The following is a 19,879-nucleotide window of genomic DNA, read 5'->3' as shown; positions in this document are numbered from 1 at the left end:
CCAGGCACTGGAAGAGGCAGACTACGAGGGACCACCTAGCAACAGGCATTTAAAGGTAAGTAAAAAAAAAAAAAATATCCAAATTTTTTTTTAATGTAGTTTTTTTTTTTTTGGATGGAACCCCACTTTAATTTACCTTGAAAGTGATTTCCAAATAATACTAACTCACCTCTAGGTGGCAGTGTGATCCAATACTGTAATGTTCTCACCACCAGATAAATTGGAAATGATTGTTCATGTGGTGGATCGCTCACAAGCATTAGTTGGTCGCAATGATTTATAGATCCTTAAAGAGACCCATTACTAGCTTAAACAATTGCAGGTAAAAGCACAGAAAAATTAAGTTGGTGGGCTGAATACTCAATGGATTCTGCTATGATTTGAGAACTTCAGTTTACAGCATTGCCACCTAAGTAACTTTTATGCTCCATTTTTACTATTGAGTTTTAGATGACTTTTTTCACTCAGTTCAACTGTGTGGAAGATGTCTAAAATATTGCTCTGCACATTGAGCTGTAATGTTTGTTCCATAGCATTAAAGTGTAACTAAACCCATCCCGACACATTCTCTGTAAACCAAGTGAAAAAGTCCCACAGTTCCCCAGTACAATAGCTACAGTCCAGCACAAAGAACTTTTTTGAGAGTCTCCAAGCTATGTACAAATTAATTGTATTTACCCAAAACAAATTTATCAGTTTTAGCTAGACTGACCCATTAATGTTTATGCTCCCTTCTGTTTTACAGATGGGTCTGTTGATGCAGAAAGAAGCATTGTCACTGACCTTGTAAGCCAAATGGATCCCCAAGGCAGACGTACCATTTTTGTGTTGACAAAGGTAGACCTTGCTGAGAAAAATGTAGCTAGCCCTAATCGAGTAAGTGGATTCCTGCAATCTTTACTAAAATGTTTCTGTATTACCTCGTGCTATGTGACAGATAAAATATGTTTATTTGTTATCCTCTCAGATTCAGCAAATCATTGAAGGTAAACTATTCCCAATGAAAGCACTTGGGTATTTTGCTGTTGTAACTGGAAAAGGTAAGAACAATGCATACAATATTGTACATTATTATCTTTTCTAAATTGGGCTTTAGCAAAATTGAATTTTTAATTTTTAAACAAGGTTATTTTAAAGGAGAAGTATAGCCAAAGCTTCTCCTATGGATCACAGGAGTGCAGTTCATTCTGCACTTGTGTGATCTGTTTTCAGCCAACAGTGGGCTGCAGCCCTCTGTTGGCTGGCATCACACAGCTGGTTCAGGCTTGGGAAAGATCCGAACATATTGTCAGGATCCACCCAGATGCCTGGACCAGCAGCTGGCTCAGTCTCTCAGAGAATCGGGTGGAACATGTAACATATTCCCAAAGATCAACTTATTCTTTAAGCCATAATTGTTGCTGTTAAATAATTACTGTGAAATATTTATTTTATTGGACCCTTTATAATGGTTAAAAATAAAAACAGCAAAACCACAAAAGAAAAAAACTATTTAACTCTTTCTGGTTGGTAGTAGTTACCATGTGTATGGCCAGAACTAGGTGTCAGAATCCAGCTGACTCAAAATATTCATTATTCTTAATACATTATATTAAGTTCATTGATTTTCATTAACATAGTCATTTTTTAATCTTAATCGTATTAGGCAACAACAATGAAAGTATTGACTCCATCAAGGACTATGAAGAAGAATTCTTTCAAGGATCAGGTCTTTTAAAGTAAGTTCTGTCTTGACTAAAGTGAAAAACCATGCTATTTATGAAGAGCTCAAAGACAGAACATACGTTTTATATATTGTACGTCATTGTGTTGCTGCGTTAATAATGGCCTCTGTGTTACTGCTTACCTCCTAGAAAAGGGATGCTGAAGGCTCATCAGGTCACCACCAAGAATTTAAGTCTTGCTGTTTCTGATTGTTTTTGGAAAATGGTCCGAGCATCTGTAGAACAACAGGCTGATGCTTTTAAAGGTAACATTTATTATTATTATTATTATTATACAGGATTTATATAGCGCCAACAGTTTACGTAGCGCTTTACAACTTGAGGGTAGACAGTACAAATACAATACACTTTGATGCAGTAGGAATCAGAGGGCCCTGCTCCTTAGAGCTTACAATCTAAGAGGGAAGGTCAAGAGATACAAGAGGTAATAACTGTGGGTGATGTGCTGATTGAGAAGATAAATGTACAGTTGTTAGGTGGTGGCCAGATAGGCCTCTCTGAAGAGATGAGTTTTCAGGGATCGTCTGAAAGTGGATAAAGTAGGAGAAAATCAGACGGATTGGGGTAGAGCATTCCAGAGGATGGGGGAGGCTCTGGAGAAGTCCTGAAGGGGAGCGTGGGATGAGGTGACAAGGGAGTTTGAAAGCAGGAGGTCTTGGGAGGAGCGAAGAGAACGATTAGGTTGGTATTTTGTGACTAGGTTAGAGATGTAGCTGGGGGCCAGGTTGTGGATGGCTTTGTAAGTTATAGTTAGTATCTTGAATTTAATTCGGTGACTGAGTGGCAGCCAATGGAGGGATTGGCAGAGGGGTGTAGCAGACGCTGAGCAGTTTGTGAGGTGGATGAGCCTGGCAGCAGCGTTCATGATGGACTGAAGTGGGGATAGCCTATTTACCTAGAGGTAAACCAATGAGGAGGGAGTTGCAGTAGTCGAGGCGGGAGATGACCAGGGAGTGGATTAGAAGCTTTGTGGTTACATTGGTTAGGAAGGGGCGTATCTTGGAGATGTTGCGGAGATTGAGGCGGCAAGCTTTGGATAGTGATAGAATGTGGGGTCGAAAGGTTAGTTCAGAGTCCAGGATTACACCTAGGACTTTGGTGTGGGGAGATGGGTTGATAGCTGAGCCGTTGATATTGACAGGGAAATCAGGGGAAGTGGCACCTGAGGGAGGAAATATCATGAGCTCGGTTTTGGATAGGTTGAGTTTGAGGAAGTGATGTGACATCCAGGCTGATATGTCTGCTAGTAAGTTGGTAATGTGTGAGGAGACAGATGGAGAGAGCTGGGGGGTGGGGAGATAGATTTGGGTGTCATCAGCGTAGAGATGATATTTAAAGCCGTGGGAGGCAATCAACTGACCCAAAGAGGTGGTGTAGATTGAGAAAAGGAGAGGTCCAAGAACAGAACCTTGGGGGACCCCAATGGAGAAAGGAAGAGGAGAGGAGGAAGTAGAGTTGTAAGTGACACTGAAGGAGCGGTGGGATAGGTAGGATGAGAACCAGCGAAGAGTACAGTCACGGAGACCAAAGGAGTGGCGTTTTTTGAGGAGGGAGGGGGTGGTCCACTGTGTCAAAGGCAGCAGAGAGATCCAGGAGAAGTAGTACAGAATAGTGTCCATTGGCTTTAGCCATTAGTAGGTCATTTGAGAGTTTAAGGAGAACAGTTTCCGTGGAGTGTTGAGGGCGAAAACCGGACTGAAGGGGATCAAGAAGTTTATTCATGGTCAGATGGTCGCTTAGTCGGTTGTAGACCAGTCTTTCAAGAAGTTTGGAGGAGAAGGAGATGGGACGTAAGTTGTTGAGATTGGTGGGGTCCAGTGAGGGCTTTTTAAGTATGGGGGTGACTAGCGCATGTTTTAGAGAGTTTGGGAAGATGCCACAAGAGAGGGAGAGGTTGAAAATGTGAGTTAGAGAGTGTAGAATCGAGTCAGAGGGTGAGCGTAGCATTTGCGAGGAAACAGGATCCAGGGGGCAGGTGGTTAGATGAGTGCTAGATAAAAGTTTAGCAACCTCAGTAATAGTAGCAGGGTTGAATGAGGGAAGTAATGATTGTATCTGTGGACATGGGGTGTTTTTGCGCATTGGTGATCTCCTCATGAATTGTATCAATCTTAGTTTTGAAGTGATTGGCAATCTCCTGGGCAGTGAGTGAGTTGGTGGGTGGAGGCAGTGGAGGACAGAGTAGAGTGTTGAAGGTAGAGAAGAGTTGACGTGGACTGGATGAGAAGGTGTTAATGAGTGTGATAAAGTAGGTCTGTTTGGCAGTGTGAAGGCAGGAGTAGTATTTTAGGAGGGCAGATTTATATTGTGTGAAGTCTTCCTGGGTCTTAGTCTTATGCCACAGGCGCTCAAGAGCGCGGCTACGTTTTCTGAGACTTCTGGTGTCATCTGTTTGCCAGGGTTGTAGCAGTCGGGGCCTAATTCTGTGTGTAGTAAGGGGGGCAAGCTTGTCTAGGGAGGAAGACAGTGAGCTGTTGTAGATGAAAGTAGCTAGGTTGGGGCAGGACAGAGGTGAGATTTTGTCATAGAGGTGATCAGTAGCAGAGTAGAGAAGAGAAGGGTTGAGGTGGCGAAGGTTTCTACGTGTAACTGTTAGGCGGTTGGAGGGAGAAGAGGTGGAAGACAGGGAGAGAGCAAAACTAATAAGGTGGTGATCAGAGAGTGGGAATGGATTGTTGGAAAAGTTGCACGGAGTGCACAGATAGGAGAAGACAAGATCAAGGGTGTTGCCGTTGGAGTGGGTAGGAGCCTGTATCCATTGCTTCAGGTCAAGCGATGAGGTTAGACTGAGAAGTTTAGAAGTAATAGTAGTGTTAGTGTTAACAGGGATGTTGAAGTCCCCAAGAATAATTGTGGGGATTTCAGAAGAGAGAAAGTAGGGTAGCCAGGCAGAGAAGTCATCAAGAAAGGCTGATACTGGTCCAGGGGGCCGGTAGATGACAGCAATTCTTAGAGAAATGGGAGAGAATAGACGAATGCAATGTGCCTCAAAAGAGGAGAGTGTCAGAGAGGGAGGTGGGTGAAGTACCTGATAGGTGCTGCATGGGGCTAGAAGGATTCCCACTCCACCTCCCTTCCATCCACTTGGTCTGGGGGAGTGATTCCAGAGAAGGCCCCCATGGGAGAGGGAAGCAGGAGAAATAGTATCTGATTCATGAAGCCAGGTTTCAGTAATGGCAAGTAGGTTAAAGGAATTTGTGATAAAGAGGTCGTGAAGGGCGGTGAGTTTGTTGCAGACAGAACGTGCATTCCACAGGGCACAGGAAAAGGGGGGGCTGGTTTTGGAAAGAGGAATAGAGACCAAGTTCTGTGGGTTGCGGCTCCTGCCAGAGGGTGTAGGGGGATGGGAGCGTTGGGCAAAGACAGATGATGGTGGCCCAGGGTTTGGGGATATGTCACCAGAGATTAGGAGAAGCAGGAGGGTGAGGGAGGTAATGTGGGAATGTGATTTATGTGAAGGGGCATGTCTCAGAGTACTGGAGGTTTTATCAGTATATGGATGTAGAATGAGCAAGAGTTGGTAGGAACAGTAGTAGCGAGAGGACAGAAGGCAGGGTGATATGTATAAGCAGGCGGGTGGAGAGGGGGGGTGAAGGTAAGAGTTTGCGGAGAGAGGACAGGAGTGTCAGAAGCAGTGGTAGAGAGTGCATGTTACAGAGTGGAAGCAGAGCCTATTAGAGAGACAGGGTCACCTGCAGTCTGTTAGCTGCTTTCCAGTGCAGATTGCTATATTTGTTTGCTTTGTGCAATCGCTGAAGTGCAGAGATTGAAGTGCATATCACTTGTAGAAAGAATCACTTAGAGATAGAAGCCTTAAGGATAGAAGCCATTGCAATGTGCTCCCCCAGCAATGTGCTCACCCCTTAAGGATGCTCAAATTTATACTGTTATAAGGGTGGGGTTGAAGTTCATTAATTAATCATGAGTGACTATAAGAATGCCTAACAATCAAAGTGGACTTTTTGCTTCTAAAGTCAGAATAGCAAGAGGCCAGAGGCCAAGATAAGATCAACACATAAAACTTAGGTAAGACAGTCCAGAGCAACAAATAACAACGTCATGGTTATGCACACAAGGCAACAGAGAAGGCCACATACCAAAGACACACACGCAGAGACAACAAGCAAATCCCAATTTCATTTAATGGTGGAAGATGTGGTTGAGCTGACACATACCAAAGACACACACGCAGAGACAACAAGCAAATCCCAATTTCATTTAACGGTGGAAGATGTGGTTGAGCTGACACATACCTGTAAAGAGACAGAGAAGGAATGATCAGGTGAGGCAGAGATTGAAGTGCATATCACTTGTAGAAAGCATCACTTAGAGATAGAAGCCTTAAGGATAGAAGCCATTACAATGTGCTCCCCCAGCAACATTTAGCCCATGTCTAACATTACTTAAGTTACATGACAACATTACCACAATTAATAGGTTGCATCTAAACAATCATGACTTTAAGTGAAAAAATATATGAACATGTGAAATAAGGTTGATGTGAGTTTTTTTTTTTTTTTTTTTTTTTTTAGCTACTCGTTTTAACTTGGAAACAGAATGGAAAAATAATTATCCCAGGCTGCGTGAGCTTGACAGGGTAAAGTACAATATACCACCAATACAAGCACCTCTTCTACACCCAGACTATTTTAATTAAAATAACTGTCTTCTTTGTAGAATCTGCACAAAGTATGAATTTTTCATTAAGGGCTCTTTCACATGGGGCGGATCCCCGCTGAGCAGGAAGATGACAGGTCCATTGCTGCACACGTTGCAGCGACGGACCTGTCAGAGCGCCCCTCTCCCCTATGGGGGATCGGAGGATGACGGGCCGTAGAGTCCGTCGTCACCCGATCCGATCCGAAAACGGATGGAAAAGTAGGGTTTTCCTCCGTTACATGGAAAATAAAAAAAGGGTATATAGGGAGCACAGGACTAACATGATCCAGAAAAAGTCTCTACTAAATTTAGGCAGTCCAAAATGACAAGAGAGATGTTGGTAAGTATAATGGGGTGGTGGAATGATCTTCAGCAGAAGGGCTGCGACTTTAAAAGACTGAAGCAGGCTCTATAATAATACAAAGAAACAAAAAAGGCGCCTCTAAGTGCAGAAGATTGGCAATTTTAATGCCCCAAAAAGGGTTAAAAACACTTACAGAATGGAAGTGGTAATCAGGCACATCATGAATAAAGCTGCATTGGAAGGGATGGCGGTCAGAGAAAGCCTTCAGATGGAATGGATGTGATCACTGAACACAGCGGTGTGGGACACAGGAAGCCGCTGTGAGACCGGCGTCATCAGCTGGAAGGGAGACGAACCCGGAAGTGATGTCATCCACAGGGCGGCTCGATAACCAGCCTGAACCGCAAACAAACAGCCTGGAAGAGGATGTGATGTCATCAGAAAGGGACGCGTTTCGGAACCTTCAATCGTTCCTTTTTCAACCTATGGCCATACTGATGACTTGAGAGGAATATATACACACCCACTAACAGTAGATTGGCCAGTGGGCGGGGGCAGCAAGGGAACATTTATTGAGTTGTAATCAGTTCGTTTTGTGCATATAAATGAAGGAAAACAAGAGGATACCTGCTACAGCATTCTAAAAAACATTATAAAAGACATTAAAAACATTAAAAAACTTTAAAAAACTTTAAAAAACGGGATAAAAAGAAGAGGAAAAATGTGATATAATGGTACGATATATAAAACAATAACCGATCATAGAGCCCGCAAGACACATGACAGAATGGGGATGGTGTGAGCAGGCAGGATGATGTCGATGTTAAGCTACAGGCCTAGAAGGAAACATACTACTATCAATAATTGATCATTAATTGATCGTTAAAATGAGGATAATAAGGGGGGGGGGGGTTATTGGAAGAACCTAAAATACTATCTACAGAAGGGAAGTATCATGTTAAAGTATGGCGCTAACTTCAAAATCTTCATTTAACCCTCCGGGGGCCAGAACGCCAAGCAAAAATATCCAGTACATTTCTCTATGGCATAGGCGTCGGTAACGTTCAGCAACAGGGAGGTCTTTTGGCATTGCCTCAATAATCCATACTTTAAGACCATTCGTGGATTTGTTATGGGTGTGGAGGTAGTGTCTGGGGACACTGTGATTATCTAGTCCACCTTCAATTAAACGGCGATGTTCGCCAAACCGTTTCCGTAGTGGTCGAATAGTGCGCCCTACATAAAATAGACCACAGGGGCATGTAAGACAGTAAATGACATGGTCAGAAGAGCATGTGTGAAAACCCTTTATTGGGTATGTTTTGCCTTTAACATGAAACTCTTTTTGGCCATGTGTCACAAAGCTGCAAGTCTTGCAGAGGGGCTTACGGCACTGATACATCCCAGAAATAGCCAGAAACGTGGGCATATGATGGCCCGGAGGCAAAGGTTTGGCCCTAAGTTTGCTGGTTGCTACCTTGCTTTTGATGTTAGGTGCCTTTCTATACGCAAACTGGGGTCTATTTGGCAGGGTAGGGAGTAGATGTTCATCTTGTAATAGCAAAGACCAATGTTTTCTGATAATTTTTTCCATATGTTTATGATGGGTGTGAAACTGGGTGATAAATCTTAAATTATCTTTCTGGGTATTGGAACGTGAATGAGAGTTCTTAGTAGGCAATGTGGTCTTATATTGTTGATAAGCTGAATCAACAAGATCTACAGGGAAACCTTTTTCAAGAAACTTGGCTTTCAGAATTTCACCTTCAGTGTCGTAGTCACTCTTCAGGGTACAGTTCTTTTTGAGTCTACAGAACTGACTCTTAGGTACATTATTTAGCCACAGAGGGTGATGGCAACTTTTATAATGGAGGAATGAATTTCCAGCTGTGGGCTTGGTGAAATTTTTTGCATGGATCTCTTTGCCTGTCCAAAAGAGTTCAAGATCGAGGAAGGCTAACTTATTTTGGTCGATGACTGAGGTGAAAGTGAGGCCCATGTTATTGGTGTTGCAATATGATACAAAATCCGTAAATGTTGGTGCATTGCCATCCCAGATGATGATCACGTCATCTATATAGCGGCCATAAAAAACAATGTGAGAAAGAAATGGGTTGTTGTTCCATATATATAAATGCTCCCAATACCCCATGGTAAGATTCGCGTACGAGGGTGCAAAGTGCGCCCCCATAGCTGTCCCTTGTAATTGCAGATAAAAATTATCCTCAAATTTAAAATAGTTATGAGTGAGACAGAAGGAAGTGGCTTCAACGATAAAGGAAGCCTGTCTAGGGTTCAGCATCGGGTCCTGACAAAGAAAAAACTGTAGGGCGTTGAGGCCTACTTCATGAGGTATGGATGTGTATAAGGATTGGACATCTAAAGATGCCCAATGATAGTTGTTATCCCAAGAGTATGGGGTTAAGGTTTCCAGTAAATGAACACCATCTCTTATGTGGGACTGGAGGGATTGGGCCAATGGCTGAAGGAATTGATCTATGTATTGCGACAGTCCGCTGCTGATGCTATCCATAGATGCCACAATCGGTCGCCCTGGTGGTGTTTTGGGGTCTTTATGCACCTTCGGTAAGTGATAGAAATAAGGAGTGAAATGTATTTCTTTAACTAGAAAAGAGGCCTCTTGCTGTGAAATGATGTTATCATTTAATGCCCTTTTTACTAGAGAGGAGGCTTCAATGGTGAATGAAGGTAAAGGATCTTTGTGAAGTCTAATATATGTGTTCGTGTCAGATAATAATCGGATAGCTTCAGAAACATAGTCAGCTCTGTTTTGTATCACTATACCTCCCCCTTTGTCAGCACTTTTTATAACCAGATCGAAATTATTGGTGAGTGTATCAAGGGCTCTTAGTTCATGGTGAGTAAGATTGGAGGTGGATTTTTTATTGTTTTTGCACAGTGCCTGTATTTCTGCATGAACGATGCGATAAAAAGCATCAATGCATGAACCTTTGGACTGGGTGGGATAGAAAACCGAAGAGGGTTTGAAGGTGGTGTTTTGGAAGGGTGGAGAGGTGGAGAGGTCATAAGGTGTTGTGTATACACAACACCTTATGACCTCTCCACCCATCCAAAACACCACCTTCAAACCCTCTTCGGTTTTCTATCCCACCCAGTCCAAAGGTTCATGCATTGATGCTTTTTATCGCATCGTTCATGCAGAAATACAGGCACTGTGCAAAAACAATAAAAAATCCACCTCCAATCTTACTCACCATGAACTAAGAGCCCTTGATACACTCACCAATAATTTCGATCTGGTTATAAAAAGTGCTGACAAAGGGGGAGGTATAGTGATACAAAACAGAGCTGACTATGTTTCTGAAGCTATCCGATTATTATCTGACACGAACACATATATTAGACTTCACAAAGATCCTTTACCTTCATTCACCATTGAAGCCTCCTCTCTAGTAAAAAGGGCATTAAATGATAACATCATTTCACAGCAAGAGGCCTCTTTTCTAGTTAAAGAAATACATTACACTCCTTATTTCTATCACTTACCGAAGGTGCATAAAGACCCCAAAACACCACCAGGGCGACCGATTGTGGCATCTATGGATAGCATCAGCAGCGGACTGTCGCAATACATAGATCAATTCCTTCAGCCATTGGCCCAATCCCTCCAGTCCCACATAAGAGATGGTGTTCATTTACTGGAAACCTTAACCCCATACTCTTGGGATAACAACTATCATTGGGCATCTTTAGATGTCCAATCCTTATACACATCCATACCTCATGAAGTAGGCCTCAACGCCCTACAGTTTTTTCTTTGTCAGGACCCGATGCTGAACCCTAGACAGGCTTCCTTTATCGTTGAAGCCACTTCCTTCTGTCTCACTCATAACTATTTTAAATTTGAGGATAATTTTTATCTGCAATTACAAGGGACAGCTATGGGGGCGCACTTTGCACCCTCGTACGCGAATCTTACCATGGGGTATTGGGAGCATTTATATATATATGGAACAACAACCCATTTCTTTCTCACATTGTTTTTTATGGCCGCTATATAGATGACGTGATCATCATCTGGGATGGCAATGCACCAACATTTACGGATTTTGTATCATATTGCAACACCAATAACATGGGCCTCACTTTCACCTCAGTCATCGACCAAAATAAGTTAGCCTTCCTCGATCTTGAACTCTTTTGGACAGGCAAAGAGATCCATGCAAAAAATTTCACCAAGCCCACAGCTGGAAATTCATTCCTCCATTATAAAAGTTGCCATCACCCTCTGTGGCTAAATAATGTACCTAAGAGTCAGTTCTGTAGACTCAAAAAGAACTGTACCCTGAAGAGTGACTACGACACTGAAGGTGAAATTCTGAAAGCCAAGTTTCTTGAAAAAGGTTTCCCTGTAGATCTTGTTGATTCAGCTTATCAACAATATAAGACCACATTGCCTACTAAGAACTCTCATTCACGTTCCAATACCCAGAAAGATAATTTAAGATTTATCACCCAGTTTCACACCCATCATAAACATATGGAAAAAATTATCAGAAAACATTGGTCTTTGCTATTACAAGATGAACATCTACTCCCTACCCTGCCAAATAGACCCCAGTTTGCGTATAGAAAGGCACCTAACATCAAAAGCAAGGTAGCAACCAGCAAACTTAGGGCCAAACCTTTGCCTCCGGGCCATCATATGCCCACGTTTCTGGCTATTTCTGGGATGTATCAGTGCCGTAAGCCCCTCTGCAAGACTTGCAGCTTTGTGACACATGGCCAAAAAGAGTTTCATGTTAAAGGCAAAACATACCCAATAAAGGGTTTTCACACATGCTCTTCTGACCATGTCATTTACTGTCTTACATGCCCCTGTGGTCTATTTTATGTAGGGCGCACTATTCGACCACTACGGAAACGGTTTGGCGAACATCGCCGTTTAATTGAAGGTGGACTAGATAATCACAGTGTCCCCAGACACTACCTCCACACCCATAACAAATCCACGAATGGTCTTAAAGTATGGATTATTGAGGCAATGCCAAAAGACCTCCCTGTTGCTGAACGTTACCGACGCCTATGCCATAGAGAAATGTACTGGATATTTTTGCTTGGCGTTCTGGCCCCCGGAGGGTTAAATGAAGATTTTGAAGTTAGCGCCATACTTTAACATGATACTTCCCTTCTGTAGATAGTATTTTAGGTTCTTCCAATAACCCCCCCCCCCTTATTATCCTCATTTTAACGATCAATTAATGATCAATTATTGATAGTAGTATGTTTCCTTCTAGGCCTGTAGCTTAACATCGACATCATCCTGCCTGCTCACACCATCCCCATTCTGTCATGTGTCTTGCGGGCTCTATGATCGGTTATTGTTTTATATATCGTACCATTATATCACATTTTTCCTCTTCTTTTTATCCCGTTTTTTAAAGTTTTTTAAAGTTTTTTAATGTTTTTAATGTCTTTTATAATGTTTTTTAGAATGCTGTAGCAGGTATCCTCTTGTTTTCCTTCATTTATATGCACAAAACGAACTGATTACAACTCAATAAATGTTCCCTTGCTGCCCCCGCCCACTGGCCAATCTACTGTTAGTGGGTGTGTATATATTCCTCTCAAGTCATCAGTATGGCCATAGGTTGAAAAAGGAACGATTGAAGGTTCCGAAACGCGTCCCTTTCTGATGACATCACATCCTCTTCCAGGCTGTTTGTTTGCGGTTCAGGCTGGTTATCGAGCCGCCCTGTGGATGACATCACTTCCGGGTTCGTCTCCCTTCCAGCTGATGACGCCGGTCTCACAGCGGCTTCCTGTGTCCCACACCGCTGTGTTCAGTGATCACATCCATTCCATCTGAAGGCTTTCTCTGACCGCCATCCCTTCCAATGCAGCTTTATTCATGATGTGCCTGATTACCACTTCCATTCTGTAAGTGTTTTTAACCCTTTTTGGGGCATTAAAATTGCCAATCTTCTGCACTTAGAGGCGCCTTTTTTGTTTCTTTTTCCTCCGTTACACTTTTCGGATCGGAGCGTCACCGCTGACATCCGACGCTTCATAGGGATACATGTATGTCCGTTTTTCATCCGAAAACGGAAGGATGAAAAACGGACATACGGATCCTCCGTGTGAAAGAGCCCTAAATGGCAAGCAAGAATCACTTTGGCTTGTAGTCTGCTATGTGGAGAGCTGTACCTTGCAAATAATACAGTGAGGGGAAAAAAGTATGTGATCCCCTGCTGATTTTGTATATTTGCCCACTGACCAAGAAATGATCAGTCTATAATTTTAATGGTAGGTTTGTTTTAACAGTGAGAGACAGAATAACAACAAAAATATTAAAAAAAAATATACTTGGTGGCAAAACCCTTGTTGGCAATCACAGAGGTCAGACATTTCTTGTAGTTGGCCACCAAGTTTGCACACATCTCAGGAGGGATTTTGTCCCACTCCTCTTTGCAGATCCTCTCCAAGTCATTAAGGTTTCGAGGCTGACTTTTGGTATCTCGAACCTTCAACTCCCTCCACATATTTTCTATGGGATTAAGGTCTGGGGACTGGCTGGGCCACTCCAGGATCTTAATGTGCTTCTTCTTGAGCCACTCATTTGTTGCCTGTGTGTTTTGAATCATTGTCATGCTGGAATACCCATCCACGACCCATTTTCAATGCCCTGGCAGAGGGAAGGAGGTTCTCACACAAGATTTGACGGTACATGGCCCGTCCATTGTCCCTTTGATGTGGTGAAGTTGTCCTGTCCTCTTAGCAGAAAAACACCACCAAAGCATAATGTTTCCACTTCCATGTTTGACGTTGGGGATGGTGTTCTTGGGGTCATAGGCAGCATTCCTCCTTCTCCTCCAAACACTGCTTGATGCCAAAGAACTCGATTTTGGTCTCATCTGCCCACAACACTCTCACCCAGTTCTCCTCTGAATCATTCAGATGTTCATTAGCAAACTTCGGGATGTCAGCACAGAGTGTTTAGACTCCCACTCAGGCCAGCTGCAGGCTATTAAAGGCACTCTGTACAGGTGCACTCAGCCTTCTGAGAGACACAGAGCTGACGGTCGCATGTAAGGTGGGACACAGGCATTCTCCTAGGCAGCATTTACTGAAGTAACACCAGACTGAGCATTGGGTAGCAAGGCTTTTAGCCAGACTACATCGCTCAGCGGGCAGTGTTCATTTGTATACCTCACACCTTGTTGCTTTGCACTATGGGTAGAAGAGGTTCAAGCACCCCAGGAACCAGAGACACTAGGGGATCTCGTTCAGGTTCTGAGGGCCCCCTGTCGGCAGCATCCTCCCCCCCTAAAGATGGGCCAGGGACGGCTAGCCAGGGAGAGCCATCGGGGTCAGGGGCTACACCTGCTTCTGGCACTTCAGCCCCTGTATATATTACACAAGAAGTTTTTTCCTCAACCATTAATGGTCTAGAGGAAAGATTAATGGCCGTGATTACGTCTTCACTCAGTGGAAGAAAACGCACTAGGCTTTCCTCTGTTCCCCAAGACCCTCAGACAGAGGAGCTCTGGGATAAAGGAGATGAATCCCTTTCAGAGGATCGGGATGGGATGGATGATTCCTCTTCGGAGGATTCAGGTGGAGAGGGACCCTCTGTGACTTCCCAAGAGGAGAAAGTCTTAGTGCAGATCCTCACTGGATTGGTCCGCTCCACATTTAAGTTGCCCATACCTGAAACTGCTAAAGAATCCTCTTCTGCTTTGGGGTCACTGAAACCTTTCCAAGCAGCACATGCTTTTCCTGTTCATACTTTACTTGAAAAGCTTATTTATTCTGAGTGGGATCACCCAGACAAACGTTTTTTTCCGCCGAGAAAGTTTTCAACACTTTATCCGATGGAAGAAAAGTTTATTAAAATGTGGGGAATACCGGCTATTGATGCCGCCATTTCCTCCGTAAATAATAGCCTGACTTGTCCTGTAGACAATGCTCAGATGCTCAGGGATCCTGTAGATAAAAGGATGGAATCCCTATTGAAGGATGTTTTCTCCTTAGCAGGATCAGTGGCCCAACCTGCAGTAGCAGCGATTGGAGTCTGTCAATACTTAAGAGACCATGTTAAGCAGGTCATCAAAGTATTACCTGAACAGCAGGCCCAGGGGTTTGCTAACCTTCCAGCGGCCTTATGCTTTGTGGTTGACGCCATTAGAGATTCTATCGTGCAAACCTCCCGTCTTTCACTGGGGTTGGTGCATATACGTAGAATCCTATGGTTGAAAAATTGGTCAGCCGAAGCACCATGTAAGAAGCTACTGGCTGGGTTTCCATTTCGTGGTGCAAGGTTGTTTGGAGAGGACTTGGATAACTATATCAAGAGAATCTCTTGTGGGAAAAGCACTCTTACCTGTCAAGAAGAAGAGTAAGCGTCCCTCTTTCAAACGGACTCTTTCCCCAGCGCTGGGGGCTTCAGCCTCCAGGCAGTCTCGACGGCCGCCTCCATCGGGGTCCAGAGACAAGAGTCAACCCCAGGGACAAAAGAAGTCCTGGGGAAAGAAGCCTACTAGGCAAAACACTAAGACCTCTGCAGGAGGGGGCGCCCCCGCTCACTCGAGTGGGGGGAAGACTGCGACAGTTCTCAGAGCTCTGGCACGAGGACTTCCAGGACAGATGGGTAGTCTCCACGGTAACCTTAGGGTACAAGCTGGAGTTTCAGGAATTCCCTTCTCCTCGGTTCCTCAGATCAAATGTTCCCAGAGACCCAGAGAAGAAGCAGTCGCTCCTTCTAGCGTTAGAGCGACTTTTGTCGCAGGAGGTCATTATGATAGTTCCCGCAAAGGACCAGGGATTGGGCTTCTATTCCAACCTTTTTACGGTCCAAAAGCCAAATGGGGATGTCAGGCCCATTTTGGACTTAAGGGATCTGAACTGATTCCTAAGGATTCAATCCTTCCGCATGGAATCAATTCGAACAGTAGTTCCCACCCTGCAGGGAGGAGAATTTCTGGCATCAATAGACATCAGAGATGCAGATCTGCATGTGCCCATTTTTCCTGCTCATCAGAAGTTTCTGCGCTTCGAGGTAGGAGGGCGCCATTTCCAGTTTGTGGCTCTGCCTTTTGGGATAGCCACTGCACCTCGAGTGTTCACAAAGATCTTGGCTCCTCCTCTGGCCAGATTAAGGGCTCAGGGTATAGCTGTCATAGCATACCTAGACGACCTGCTCTTGATAGACCGGTCGGTAGCCTCTTTGAATGGAAACTTGAGGACCACGGTCAGGTATCTAGAACACCTGGGTTGGATCCTCAACTTAGAAAAGTCTTTCCTAAAACCAGTAAGAAGACTGGAGTATTTAGGTCTGATTATAGATACAAGCCAGGAGAAAATATTTCTACCCCAGGCAAAGAGAGCTGATTCTGACAGTAAGGACCAAGAAGGGTCCCTCAGTCCGCCTTTGTATGAGGCTACTAGGGAAGATGGTGTCTTCATTCGAAGCAGTTCCCTATGCTCAGTTTCACTCAAGAATGCTGCAACACAGTATTCTGTCGACCTGGAACAAGAAGGTTCAGGCATTAGACTTTCCGATGCACCTGTCGCATGCGGTGCGTCAGAGCCTCAATTGGTGGCTCATACCCGAAAACCTGCAGAAGGGGAAATCCTTTCTACCGGTTACCTGGACGGTGGTAACAACAGATGCCAGTCTGTCAGGTTGGGGAGCAGTTCTGGAACAGGCTGCGGTCCAAGGGGTATGGTCCAAGACAGAGAGGACCTTACCCATCAACATTCTGGAGATCCGGGCGATACATCTAGCTCTAAAAGCCTGGACTATCAGGCTACAGGGTTGTCTGGTCAGGATCCAGTCCGACAATGCCACAGCAGTGGCTTATGTCAATCATCATGGAGGCACCCGGAGCCGAGCTGCTCAAAAAGAGGTGAACCAGATCTTAGTCTGGGCAGAGATGCATGTGCCATGCATATCGGCAGTTTTCATCCCGGGAATAGAAAATTGGCAGGCGGACTATCTAAGTTGCCAGCAGTTACTTCCAGGGGAATGGTCTCTGCATCCCGACGTCTTTTGGGCCATATGCCAAAGATGGGGGGTTCCAGATGTAGATCTCTTTGCATCCCGATTCAACAAAAAGATAGACAGATTTGTGGCAAGGACAAAAGATCCTCTTGCATGCGGGACGGATGCGTTGGTGATTCCGTGGCATCGGTTCTCACTGATTTACGCATTCCCGCCTATTCTGCTACTACCACGACTCCTTCGCAGGATCAGGCAGGAAAGGAAGTCGGTACTTCTGGTGGCCCCCGCTTGGCCCAGAAGGACTTGGTATGCAGAAATAGTAAGGATGACGGTAGGTTCCCCGTGGACACTACCGGAACGCCCAGACCTGTTATCTCAAGGTCCAGTGTTCCATCCTGCCTTACAAACGCTAAATTTGACGGTTTGGCTATTGAGACCCACGTTCTGAAGAGTCGTGGGCTCTCAGGTCCTGTCATATCTACCTTGATTAATGCAAGGAAGCCAGCTTCCAGGATGATTTATCATAGAGTCTGGAAGGCTTATATAACCTGGTGTGAATCCAGAGGTTGGCATCCCAGGAAATATGTCATAGGTAGAATCCTTGATTTTCTACAGATGGGATTAGAGATGAAGCTGGCCTTGAGTACCATCAAGGGCCAGGTCTCTGCTTTATCAGTATTATTTCAGCGGCCACTTGCTTCGCATTCTTTGGTCCGAAACTTTATGCAGGGGATGATGCGTCTTAATCCTCCGGTTAAAGCGCCCCTAAACCCCTGGGACTTGAATTTGGTCCTGGCTGTGTTACAGAAATGGCCTTTTGAACCAATAAGTCAGATTCCTTTGGTCTTGTTGACAAGGAAATTAATTTTTCTGGTGGCCATCTCTTCTGCTAGAAGAGTATCAGAATTAGCAGCTCTTTCCTGTAAGGAGCCTTATTTGATTATACACAAGGATAGAGTGGTACTACGTCCTCATCCTAGTTTTTTACCGAAGGTGGTTTCTGATTTTCATTTAAACCAAGACATTGTTCTACCTTCCTTTTTTCCAGATCCCTGTTCTCCGGAAGAGAGATCTCTACATTCGTTGGATGTAGTAAGAGCAGTTAAGGCCTATCTAGGGGAAACTACTCAGATCCGCAAAACGGATGTTTTGTTTGTGCTGCCAGAGGGTCCCAATAGAGGACAGGCAGCGTCAAAAGCTTCCATTTCTAAATGGATTCGACAGTTGATCATTCAAGCTTACGGTTTGAAACAGAAGATTCCTCCGTTTCAGATCAGGGCACATTCCACAAGGGCTATTGGTGCTTCTTGGGCAGTGCATCACCGGGCCTCTATGGCTCAAATCTGCAAGGCCGCAACCTGGTCTTCAGTTCATACATTCACCAGATTCTATCAGGTGGATGTGAGAAGGCATGAGGATATCGCCTTTGGGCGTAGTGTGCTGCAGGCAGCGGTACAGGGTCCTCAGGTCTGATTGCACCCTACTTGGTCGTGGTTCCCCCCCCTCAGGTAGCATTGCTCTGGGACATCCCATCAGTAATTACTGTGGCTCTGTGTCCCGTGATGTTCGAGAAAGAAAATAGGATTTTTTAAAACAGCTTACCTGTAAAATCCTTTTCTTTCGAAGGACATCACGGGACACAGAGGTCCCACCCCTCTTCTAATACACTATATTGCTTGGCTACAAAACTGAGGTATCCCTGCAAGGGGGAGGGATTATATAGGGGGTTGAACTTCCTGATAGGGTGTGCCAGTGTCCAATCACCAGTGATACCTATATAACCCATCAGTAATTACTGTGGCTCTGTGTCCCGTGATGTCCTTCGAAAGAAAAGGATTTTACAGGTAAGCTGTTTTAAAAAATCCTATTTTTCTTGGTGACTATGGTCCCAACTGCCTTGACAGCATTGACCAGATTCTCCAGTGTAAACACCGTTTTCATGATCATTGACACTCTACGGCAGGGATCCTCAAACTACGGCCCTCCAGCTGTTGCAGAACTACACATCCCATGAGGCATTGTAAAACTCTGACATTCACAGACATGACTAGATATGATGGGAATTGTAGTTCCTGAACACCTGGAGGGCCGCAGTTTGAAGACCCCTGCTCTACGGGGTGAGATCTTGCATGGAGCCCCAGACTGAGGGAGATTGACAGTTATTTTGTGTTTCTTCCATTTGCAAATAATCGCACCAACTGTTGTCACCCTCTCACCAAGCTGCTTTTGACGATGGTCTTGTAGCCTATTCCAGCCTTGTGTTGGTCTACAATCTTGTCCTGGACATCCTTGGACAGCTCTTTGGTCTTGGCCATGGTGGAGAGATTGGAATCTGATTGCTTCTGTGGACAGTTGTCTTTTATACAGTTAACCTGAGATTAAGAGCACTCCCTTTAAGAGAGTGCTCCTATTCTCAGCGCGTTACCTGTATAGAAGACACCTGGGAGCCAGATTCCTTGTTGATAGGGGACCAAACACTTATTTCACTCATTAAAATGCAAATCCATTTTATAACTTTTTTGAAATGCATTTTTCTGGATATTTTTTGTTGTTCAGCCTTTCACCGTTAAAATAAACCTACCATTAAAATTATAACTGATCATTTTTTTTGTCAGTCGGCAAACGTAAACAATCAGCAGGGGATCAAATACTTTTTTCCCTCATTGTAAATTGTGGTGTTTTTCATTTTTTTGCACCTTCCTAATAGGTTTTAGCAACCATTGTATGATTCATTATGTGATCTCATGTTCTCGTTTTAGAATGAGTTGTTTGAAAAAGCCAAAAATGAAATTCTTGATGAAGTTATAAGTCTTACCCAGGTTACACCAAAACATTGGTGAGTAGTTGAAATGTTTTTGTTAATTCTAGATTAGTTTACAATGGATAATCAAGGTAAATGGAACTGTAGCCAAAATGTTCTTATTTTTGGATAGTGCATAGAAGGTTTACAACATCTGTCACTAGGAAAGAAAACGTAAGGAAATATAGAATATTACAGTTGTCATCAAAACCGGATGCATGGGGAAATCTCCCTTTAGGGACACTGATTCCGGTAACAACTTTCAAAGAAGTGCTACTCACTTGTTTAATTAAAATACACAAAATGTGTGCCCTAATAGGGGCCATAGACAGCAGTAAAAACTAGCATAGGTTCTAACCATTTACCACTGTATCCAAATCTTGAAGGAAAGTTTGGCTAGTGTTCCA

The 19,879-nt window shown here is 44.0% G+C and overlaps 1 protein-coding gene across 4 annotated transcripts in view; it reads left to right on the top strand.

The window, feature by feature from the left end:
• OPA1 (OPA1 mitochondrial dynamin like GTPase) overlaps positions 1–19,879 on the top strand; it is a 156,951-nt gene that overhangs the window by 46,684 nt on the left and 90,388 nt on the right. For all 4 annotated transcript variants that reach the window (XM_073626362.1, XM_073626359.1, XM_073626361.1 and 1 more), the window contains 6 exons: positions 746–876; positions 968–1,040; positions 1,646–1,718; positions 1,854–1,969; positions 6,257–6,321; positions 19,432–19,508. In XM_073626362.1, coding sequence (XP_073482463.1) covers positions 746–876; positions 968–1,040; positions 1,646–1,718; positions 1,854–1,969; positions 6,257–6,321; positions 19,432–19,508 — 535 coding nt within the window. The remainder of the gene's footprint in view (positions 1–745; positions 877–967; positions 1,041–1,645; positions 1,719–1,853; positions 1,970–6,256; positions 6,322–19,431; positions 19,509–19,879) is intronic.

Source organism: Aquarana catesbeiana, linkage group LG04, assembly GCF_042186555.1.
Source record: "Aquarana catesbeiana isolate 2022-GZ linkage group LG04, ASM4218655v1, whole genome shotgun sequence".
Lineage (NCBI taxonomy): Eukaryota > Metazoa > Chordata > Amphibia > Anura > Ranidae > Aquarana > Aquarana catesbeiana.
This window is presented reverse-complemented; position numbering and strand designations above follow the sequence as displayed.